Source organism: Chanodichthys erythropterus, chromosome 19 (assembly GCF_024489055.1).
Source record: "Chanodichthys erythropterus isolate Z2021 chromosome 19, ASM2448905v1, whole genome shotgun sequence".
NCBI lineage: Eukaryota > Metazoa > Chordata > Actinopteri > Cypriniformes > Xenocyprididae > Chanodichthys > Chanodichthys erythropterus.
Genome location: NC_090239.1, coordinates 28,806,267 through 28,817,273, shown reverse-complemented (window position 1 = coordinate 28,817,273; position 11,007 = coordinate 28,806,267). Strand labels below are relative to the sequence as shown.

Genomic DNA, 11,007 nt, shown 5'->3' with positions numbered 1-11,007 from the left:
AAAATCCTAGTATAGCTATATACTATATTTAAAATATAATTTAATATAAAATATATCCTATCTATATATGAAGACTTCAGATTACTGTATCATTGGTATATATGAATTTTTAAGGCATCTAAATTATCAACATAATCAAAAGTTTGGTGAAAACCACTTGTACCCAATCTTCTTCATGCCTTCTGCTCTCTGATTGATATGCTATACTTTAAAAAAATAAATAAATAATGAAAAATATATATTATTTTAAAAAAGTATAGCGTATCAATCAGAGAGCAGAAGGCATGAAGAAGATTGGGTAAAAGTGGTTTTCACCAAATTTTGATTGTGTTGATAATTTAGATGCCTTAAAAATTCATATATATAAATGATACAGTAATTGTAGGGTTCAGACCTACAGTCTATGGTTCAGACTAATGAAGAACGCAGTGGGTTTTCAAATATTATATATTTGAAATATTATATAGCACATATATAACGTCAACACTCATTTTTTTTTGTTTTTTAAATTGTTTAATTTCTTGACACTAAGAAATTCTGTACAATCTTTTATTTTGTTCAGAGCCATTATTATTATTATTTTTATTATCCCTTTTTATTTTCCTTTTATTATTTGTTTGCTCTATATCTGTAATTAACCTACTTTATCCATTTAGGCTACATTGTAAAATGCTAACACTCGTGCAAATAAGACTTTGTTTACTTTTTCTAGCATTTCTCCTTGAGCTTCTCTGGAGATGCAATAATACATAGGGACCTTTATTTTGTTTTTACCAGCTCCGCACCGGAAGTGTGAGCTTGCTGAGCTACAGCTGTCTCCCTTTCTCGCCGCTCACATTCGTTTTTTTACTCAGGGAAACACAGTATTGCTGAGCTGTTTCGTAGCAATAATATCGGACAGATAATATAATCGCGTAAATCTGGGGCGGTACACACAGTAAAGCAGCATGGCATTAAAGAGAATACAGAAGGTAAGACCTTTGTGTGTAAATGACAAACATTAGCCAAGTTTTTGTTAACCTGCTCGCGCTGTTAATGTCAAATAATGGGGTTAAAATGAGCATTTATGTAACTAATAATATTTTATTTGTTATTGTTTTGCGTTGATAGTCTATAACAAGTCAAACCGTTTAAGAATATCGTGTATATCTAATATGTCGACGGTGTAAGTGGAATGTAGCATACAACGGCTAGCTAGCTGTGTTTCTTCGCTCAAATCATGACGGGGTTTCGCTGTTTGTTGAATGTTTACTGGCAGTAATGTAAAATAAATATTCGCTTTCCTCAATTGTCAGTAATACTGGTAAAACCTGAAATAATCGTGACGCGTCAAGGTTGTCAGTCAACCATCGTATTGTGTTTGTGTGCTAGAAACGATACACTTAACGTTATACCTGGAAAATCAAAGAGTTACGTAAATGAGTAATTTGTTTACATCAAGACGCGTGGTTTATTAAATTCCTCACATAGAAAACGAACTGAAAAAAATATATATTTATTTAATAATAAACATGTTTGTGTTCTTTTCCTCCGTGTTCGAGAAGGCCCAGAGCTGAACAAAGACAGCAAACCTGCTTCAGCCTCGGCAGCAGCCGCACTAAACGAGGCCAATCTTTGTGTGGATTCATCCACTTTCACAAGCCACTTTTGTGTGCTTTGTTAAACCTCACAGCTGATGTGACATTTCGAGTGACTTTGGCTACAATTGATTTGGTGTAGTTTATCTGAATATGGTTGGTAGGCGCTATTGTGTTGTGTGTTTGACACAAAGCAACACAACCTGATTCTCTGAAGTTCCAGCGTGACGCCATCACTTTGTCATTTTGACAGTTTCTGTTTCGCAACACTGTGATGTGTATCGCAGTCTGACAGTGTTGTTAAACACCCTTTTAACTCCCAAATTCCTTGCCAGAAGGCACATCTATCCATATCTGTTAAAAATCACAATTATTTTTGTTTTATATCTTGTATTGTTATAATTTAAAATGATTATTATTATTATTACATATTGTTCATTTTAAAACTTAACCCTGTAAAGCCTGGCATGAAATGATTTTTAAATAGAACAGTTTCGATTTAAACCTTTTGACAATATATATATATATATATATATATATATATATATATATATATAAAAAGGTTACAATATTTTTATGGTGTCCTTGTTACAGTGTAAGTATAAGTACTGTATTAAGTATAAGTATTAAGTACTGAGCATCATGAATTACCTATATGTACTTACTGTAGGATTAGGGTTTGTTTCAGGGTTAGTTGCATGTAATAATGCATAATGTATAGTTGTTACTACAGTAACCACATGTGACGTGCAACAAATAGTGTTAACAGAATAGTTTGCATAAGTTTTGTTTGCATCATATTTGATACATTTAGGCTTTTTGGCCTATAAACAATATGATATAAGAATATGGAGCTCACATTCTTTTATTCAGATGCCTAAACTGAGCAAAAATACACAGTTTGGTGCAGTTGCTGTTATTTTTATTAACAAAAATGATGAAATTCTGATTTGCAATGTAAATCAATAAGAACTACAACTGAGTACTTGCATAAAATGCATACTATTTTAGGCTTTGTTTTATGATCAGAGTTTTTATTGTGGAGGTAAAACATAAAATGCAATGCAATATGATGATGATGATTGAGAGATGAACATTCATCAAAAACCTGATGTATCATATTTGATGCATATGATTTTTCTAAAAAAAGTATATTTTTTATAACAACCTGATGGTTTTAGTATTATACAGTTTATTTACAAACAAAAGTAGGAACTGTCAATCAAAAGGCACAAGGAATGTAATAGATTATGTACAACAGGTTTTTCAGCCCAGTTTTGATAATGTTGACAATTTAGATGCCTTAGAAATTCTTGTATTAAATATGTACAGGATTAATAAATTAAATTATAAAAAGTGTTCAAGTCACTTTAATTGTTGACAGTTTGGAGCCCTGTGATAATTTATTCAAACTCAATTTGAATGCCAGTATGTGAAGCCTCACTTAAAAATGGATGAATGTCATTGCATTACACAACAAACTATCAAGCCAGGTAGTTTTTATTTTAAACGTTGCACATTTCTCAATGTTTAAAAATGTGAAAAACACTTTTCAATAGTCCACTTTAAACATTCAGTTTCACTTTAGACGTGTCAACTAGCAGTCATTGGAGTATTAGTAGACTGTCTGCTTCATATCTGCTAACACTTTATTTTGATTCTCCAACAACAGACTTTCGACTGTCAACTTATTCTTCTAATCATAACAGTCTAACAATACTCTGATAAGAGTTAAGTTGACATGTAATTGCAAAGTTACTTATAGTTAGTAGAATGTTTAAAGTGGACTATCAAAATAAAGTGTAACCAACAAATGTTTTAATATTTAATTGATGAAACATATTCTGTTCAAAATGAAAACAAAAAGCATTGTGCCATTTTGTGGTTGTCAAACGTGTTGTAAAACATGTTGATGGTTAATGTGATGAACTTCACACATGCGGTTGCTCTGATAGGACACCTTTATTGTATTGGCTTCACACATTCACTAAAAAACATCTTGACATGGGGTGGTTTTAAAATCTGAAATCTTCAAAATGGCTTTGAAGATTGAAATCAGTAGAGTTTTTCCACTCATAATGTAATTTTATTTAATTAAAATCTTGTTTTTTCTTCTATTTCAGGAGCTTCAAGACTTGCAGAGGGACCCTCCAGCTCAGTGCTCTGCTGGGCCGGTTGGTGATGACTGTAAGTTCACTGTTATTCTTTTAAATGAGGTTGCTTTACATAACATCTGGCACAGACAAGCGGACAAATTTCAATAATCCTCTTTTTTTTTGTATTTGTAGTGTTTCACTGGCAGGCAACAATAATGGGACCTGTAAGTACTCCCTCATTAGCCTTGAGCAGTGTGCTTTGCTCAATAATACTTGCTGAATGTGATAATGTGACGTTTTAAAGTCACTTTTAGGAATAACTTGGAAAATGTAATTAACTACAGTGGCTAGCAAATGCTCAATTTCTAGTTTATATATAACAACTGCTCATGCTACATTTGTGTAACATTTTTGTTTGGATCGTGATTAAAATGAAATGGTTGTCTCTAATTTCAAATGGTTACAGATATTTTTTGTTAAAGGCTAGTTTGCATGTTTTAGTGCAAATATACTTCCAGTTGCAGTGTAGACAGTCACTGAATATAATTGATTCTATTGGTAGGGGAAAAAAATCTATTCACATATGAATCATGATTCTATTTCCTTCCAATTCGCATCAATTCAATAATAATAATAAAAATAAAAATTAGAAAGTGTTACGCATTGCAATACTAAAAGTTATTGATGCGTTAGAATATTATTAATTTCAATAAGCAGCAAAAAAGGACTCAATGTGGTGCTTTTTCGGGACTGAATTTGGGATCACATGCATCTGAAAGGCGATGCGATCCTGAATTCAGTCCCGAAAAAGCACCACATTGAGTCCTTTTTTGCGGCTTATTGTAATTAATAACATTCTAACTCAGTTCTCTTTTACAGCTTTTTGCGCTTGCATGGTTAAATACACACACAATTATGTCGCAATGCACAACATGTGGAGTATTTACGTAAACGGTTTATGTCCTACACTAAACAGTTAGGAGAAAATCGGATGTGTAACAGTATATTACATTTGTGCGTTCTTAAAGGGACAGCAGCCTCATAAACTGTTGCTGTCTGTTTCATTAATGTTAATAAATCATTCACTGAATCATTCACATATCTTTAATATGAATATTTATATTTAATTCATACAGTGAAGTCTATAGTGTTTTATTTTTACATTTGATTTTTCAATATCTGTAGTATTTTATACTAAATGTACTAAACCTATGCTACTGTACCTGAAAAACTTAGTTTATTTAATTTGTATATTTTTTCTGTTGTATTTGTCCTAATGGATTCTGTTGTCAACACAGTATTGGAGACAGTGTTATCTTAAATATGAGGTGGTTGCACAAAGCATCTCAGAGTGCCTATTATTTATGTATATTTGTTACTAAGCAACAGCATTTTTGTTAAAATCCGAGATGTCTTATTTTCATGAACCTAAATCCAGTGTCATTTCCTTCAATTTGTAGAGTGACAGCCCATACCAAGGAGGAGTCTTCTTTCTCACTATTCACTTTCCAACAGACTATCCCTTCAAGCCACCAAAGGTTGTGATGTTACACCCCACCTCCATTTACTTTCCTTGTTGTTTCAAAATCACATTTTGACACCCATCTCAATTTAACAGGTAGCGTTTACAACGAAAATCTACCATCCCAACATTAACAGTAATGGAAGTATTTGCCTGGACATCCTGAGGTCGCAGTGGTCTCCAGCACTAACAGTTTCAAAAGGTACTTATGTGTACCTCAATTGTTTATTGCTTACTGGTTGAAATGCAGAATTCGTAGTTCCCATAATTTCATCATTTTGATGATTGTTTTCAACTCTTTTTCAGTTCTTTTGTCCATATGTTCTTTGCTTTGTGATCCAAATCCTGATGACCCCTTAGTCCCAGACATAGCACACATCTACAAATCAGACAAAGAAAAGTAAGTATAAAGTTTGAAATGAAAATCTTCATTTATTCACTTTATGTTGTTCCAAACCTGTATGACTTTCTTGTATGGAACACAAAACACAAAGACAATTTGAATACTGTGCTGGTTGCTCTTCCACATGCAAGTGCAATCAATGAAGACAAGCAACAAAGGAACCATATAAGTATTGTCAAGTGCTGCAAGTGACTTGTGTGCTATATTTCAGGTCTTTTGAAGCCATACAGTAGCTTTGTGTGTGACCATAATTTAAGCTGTTATCACTGATGATAATATGCACTGTTGAAATATGCTCAAAAAATTATAATTTCTGCCTAAATTTAAATTTTCCAACCATATGGATTACACAGTTTTAACATAAACAAATAAACTTAATGTGATACATATTTGTCAGGTATGCATGAAAGAAATGGGTAAGATTTCGGCACTCAAAAAAATCATGGTATAGGCATAGTTTATTCAAGGTACAGTAAGCGATTTCTAAGAAATGCTGCTGAAAGTGTATTAGACCGATCACCACGACACAATTGTAGCCAATCAGCAACAGGGGGTGTACACTCTTAGGCTGCATTCACACGGGGCGCCGGCGTTAACGCTTCTCGTTTACTTTGAATGGGTGACGTCATGCGTTGCCGAACTGAATTGTGGGTTCCGTCGCGTTGCAAGCGGCAGAAGTTGAAGATTTCTCAACTTTTCAAGCGCCAACGCAGGCGTCATCCAATCAGATCGCCCTATGCAAATACCCCAGAGCAGTCGCAGCCAACTGCGTTCGTGCAACACCGGAAAGTAATGTGATTGGCTGTAATCACTATAACGGTCGCGTCAGCACAAGCTTCAGACACGCCCTCCGTCAAGCGTTGACGCTGACGCCCCGTGTGAATGCAGCGTTATGATTGGGGAGGAGAGAGAGTGAGCAAGAGGGAGATTTGAAAAAAAGTAGTGGTTAAATGTATCGTTGTTGATCCGTGATCTGTTCGGATCTAGTGTTGCACGATATACCGGTACTAGAAAGGTATCGCGATACCCTGCTTTTAAAAAACGGTCCGGTTCTTTATTTTATTAGTATCGGTACTTTGAGTTCCAGCTGTATTTCCTAAAGTGCGACAGCAGGGGGCAGTGTGCATGCAGCGCGCTGCTTCTAAGGAACGTTGAGTGCGTGTTTATTCCTCTCAACTGTGCAACGGCTTTTATGGTGATGAAACGAGAGGTATGGTGGTTGCATATACAGGTGCTCTTGCAGACCGTCCACAAATTGTTGAGAAAGCAGATGCACGAAGCGAAATGTGGCATTATTTTGCTTACATTTCCGACAGTCCGGGCAAGCCCACGGACACCACAAAGCCCGTCTGCAAAAGATGTTACAAAATTACGCAAGCGAAGGGAGTCAAAAGCATCTTGTGACAAACATGCCGATTTGTACAAAGAATTTAATGAGCGACAGGTTAGTGTGATACCAGCATTATATTTATGCTCTCAAACATTAAATGAGTGTTTTTTTTTTATTTTACTCATGCAGACCTGAGGTGTATTATTGAGTCTTAAGTTTAATAAGTGATATCTGGTTGCAAAAATTAATTTAAAAATACATAAATATGTGAAGGGTAAATAGTTATTTTAAACCAATTTATGCTTTAATAACATTGCTCTAAGTATTTACAGTAATATAATTTTTACAATAATCTTACTGTCAAAAACACCTACATGTATAAAAAAAAAACAGCAAAAAAGCATAACGGCAAATAATTACATTTTATTGAGCATGAAAATAATAAACATTAAAATTTATATTAAATCTAACTGTAACTTCACGGCAATGAAATCCAGAATTATCAGCCTGCACTCTGGTGAAGAAAGAAGTTCTGTCATATGTGTTATTTATTTACTTTTCCTGCAGTTTTAGGTTTTTGCCATAGTATCGTTTAAGTATCGGTATCGTGATATTTAAGTTAGGTATCGTATCGAAGTCAAAATTTTGGTATCATGACAACACTATTCGGATCAATCCCCACGGTTCGGGACGCATGTGATTCACAGATCATTTGCAAGTTTCACCACAATAGAGTGAAAGGTTATCATTTGCACGTGTTTTGTCTTGCTCATTCCAGCGCTAGAAGAGGCAAAAGAGGATTTAATTCGGTATGGCACGCAGCGCTGTTATCGGTAACGTTACGCAGACGCACATACAAGGCTCGCGCGCACAGAGAGAGAGAGGGAGAGAGAGAGAGAGAGAGAGAGAGAGAGAGAGGGCACGTTCCAGATAGCTCGCAAACTCTAAATGGATTTCTCTTTCGCGTCCTCAATGCACTTGGATGGACACATACACGCATTATGTCAGTCAAAATACCTCTCTCGACAAGTTTTCTCGTAAACACATGTTTTAATTGAACGAGGTGATAATTCGGATGTACCGTTATATCTATCAGATGTGAGCGTGCATGGGGTCTTACTCTTAAAGTGACAGCAACCTATAAATACCTGCTGTTGTCTGTCATGTAAATCAAACAACAAAACACAGCTTTAACAAAGATTAATCTATATTACATTTGCACAGTGAACAGTTTAATTTTATATTTAATTATTACATTTCTGTACATGAAAATTAATACTAGTTAGAACTTATACTTTATTTGTAACTTTGTTGTATTTTTCTATGCTTGTAATTGGTGTACAGTATTTGCTCTTTTTACAGTCTGTTCACTTGCCTTTAATGATGTATTAGTTAGGCTTGTAGTTTCTGTTGTGGTATCAGAGTAGTTAAAGTGAGCTAAGTAATAAATGCAAAGTTAAGTTACCCCCAACCCCTAATTAATTTTTTTTGTGCTGATCCGAAAAATGATCCGATCCGTGACTTCATAACCTAAACGGCTTCATGATCCGAACCGTGAGTTTTGTGATCTGTTGAACCACTAGAAGAAAGACTGTAGAAAGAGAGATGGCTGAGAGACATTACAAAAGAGATAAGGTCAGAGGAATATTACTGGGGGAAAAATGATCAGGCAAGAGCTTTAAGACCTGTGTTAATATTATAAAAGCTTTCCAGCACTGGAGAGTCCTGAAAATGGAACCAGAGGTTGTGTTGTTTCTGCTCCATACATGAGTAAAATTGGTTTTGCTTTGTTTCACAGAACCAAGCTATGATGTTTTTGTAATGTTAGCAAAAGTAATAGGACAGTTTTGAGTTTTGTTTGTCTGGAGCTGCTGTGCTTCTGGTGACTAACAACAAATTCTTGCTTGTAAACATTCTTGTGTACTGTATTTTTATTTTTTGATCTTCCTTGTCATTCATTCGTCATCTTAGCTATATTTTTTGCAAAGCATTATTTTGTTACGCTTCAGCTATGATAAACGGACATCCATTGCACGTTCATGCATTTTGGGGGCGGAGCAATGAAGAGGAGGGGTTTGTTTGGATTTCTCAGAAATCGCTTACTGCACCTTTAACTATTTGCATCCGTTTGATTTTATTAAAATCATAATTATTTCCAATTACTTAGATTTAACAATTTAAAAAGTATGAACGAGGTTAAAATATGGCTAGCTGTGGAACAAACAATATTAATAAATAAATATGCATCACATTAAGTTTATTAGTTTGTTAAAACTGTAACCCAAAATGGATGGAAATTTAATATGCAATCGAAATGCATATCTTAAATTTAGGCCTAAATATTTTTTGAGTGAATGTGAAATGTATGGTTTTTTTAAACTGCAAAAGTAAAATGTAAATTAAAAAGTGACAGCTGTGAAGGGGGTAGACAGTATATATGTGCGGCAGGTTTTTTTATAAGAAATACTTCCGCATAGGATACACTCCTCCTTGCTCCTGGCTCCTCTGCAAACTTCCTCACTCCCCGCTCCTGGTGGTGCAATTAGAGAATTGAGATGTCCTTCAAGATGGCTGACGTCGATCGATTTCCAGGTTACGGGCTGGAGGACGGAGAGTAAACAAATGAGAAGCCATTCATTTGAGTATTGAGAAGCACCAATTAAGCAATGGAGCTCGAGAACCAGAGCAGTCTGATTTATGAATGAATTCTGACCAGTTCTGTGAACTAGATCATTTGATTCAATGAAAAGATCCAGTGCAATGAATGATTCTTTTACACCTTGGATGTTGCACAGATATATATCAAGATTTTTACTGAACAATTGCTTGTTTTTTGTTAATTAAATTTTGGTTTGTTCTTCATAAAGCTTTCATGTGACTTCACAAGAGTTTAATTTAGTCCATTAACAGCTACAGTAGTTTCGCTTTAATTATATTGACAAGATTCCAAGTTATTCTTCAGGAATTCATGTTTTGTGTTAGAAGAAACACCAAACTGGTTTGGAACATCATTCTTCATACCTGTTAAATTAGATTGTGATGTCAGTTTATGAACTTCTTCTTTTTCTTTTTTTCAACCAGGTACAACAGACTAGCGAGAGAATGGACCCAGAAGTATGCAATGTGAAGACTTAATGGACATTTTTTTAAGTCACAAATCACTGTAAATTCTAGCATCTAAAAGTAAGATTAGGTTATATTATTAAACAAATTGTACTGTTAACATTTACCATCTGAAATGACCAATAATAATAGCTTAACTAGTATTTTGAAGGGGACTGTGCATTGCACAAAAAGACATTAAGCTTTTTATTGGTTTTGTGCATTTTGGTCATCCCCCGCAGTGGTGTTGGGCACTTTGTTTTCTTGTTTCATAAATCCTATTTAAGATTGGCATGATGTTATACAACTGCAGTTACCCTACAAGAGGGCAATTAAGAAATTGAAAACCGTTTTATTGTATCTCTCATTCAGTTGATTACATTTTCTTTTAGATATTTTTATTGTATAGTTAAAAGCAACTATACTGGATCTATTTTTTCTTTTTTATTTTGCATTAAAATTTGTTTAAAAGCGTGCATTTGTGTTTCTGATATGTTAATTTGTGTTTGCTCATATTTATGCAGTGCTTTATTTGCTGAAATACTATTTGAACTGGCCTTGAGTACAAGTTAACACACGTTCCACAAGCAGCCTCTATTTCCACTAGTAATATTCAATGTCTCTGATTTCAAAATTATTCTGGCATATTACATATCCATCCTAAAGTCAATTTCTGTTGCTTTCTGAAACATTCTCTGTCCATTAAAATTACAATAAAAACGTAATTAGAAGCTAATTTATATATCCCCATAGGTATTCACATATTTAGCTATAAATTTAGTTGATGTTTATAAACAGGTCCTCATATATCCATAATTACAATGATATTCCCAGTAGAATTTCACAAATTATGCCTGAGGGATTTTCTTAATTACCCAGTACTTTGAGAACACAAATCATATCGTTATGTAAAATATTTTCCATCTCAATGTTTGTTTAGTACAGTTAGTTTTTTATCAGCTTTCTCATTAGTAACA

The 11,007-nt window shown here is 34.3% G+C and overlaps 1 protein-coding gene across 1 annotated transcript; it reads left to right on the top strand.

Annotated features, from left to right (window-relative positions):
* Positions 1-791: 791 nt before the first annotated feature.
* On the top strand, positions 792-10,523 carry ube2d1b (ubiquitin-conjugating enzyme E2D 1b). Its single transcript, XM_067370090.1, has 7 exons — positions 792-971; positions 3,701-3,764; positions 3,866-3,897; positions 5,134-5,211; positions 5,292-5,397; positions 5,502-5,595; positions 10,010-10,523. Exons 1-7 carry the CDS (start codon positions 948-950, stop codon positions 10,053-10,055), a joined length of 444 nt encoding a protein of 147 aa, XP_067226191.1. The 5' UTR covers positions 792-947; the 3' UTR covers positions 10,056-10,523.
* The last annotated feature ends 484 nt before the right edge of the window (positions 10,524-11,007 follow it).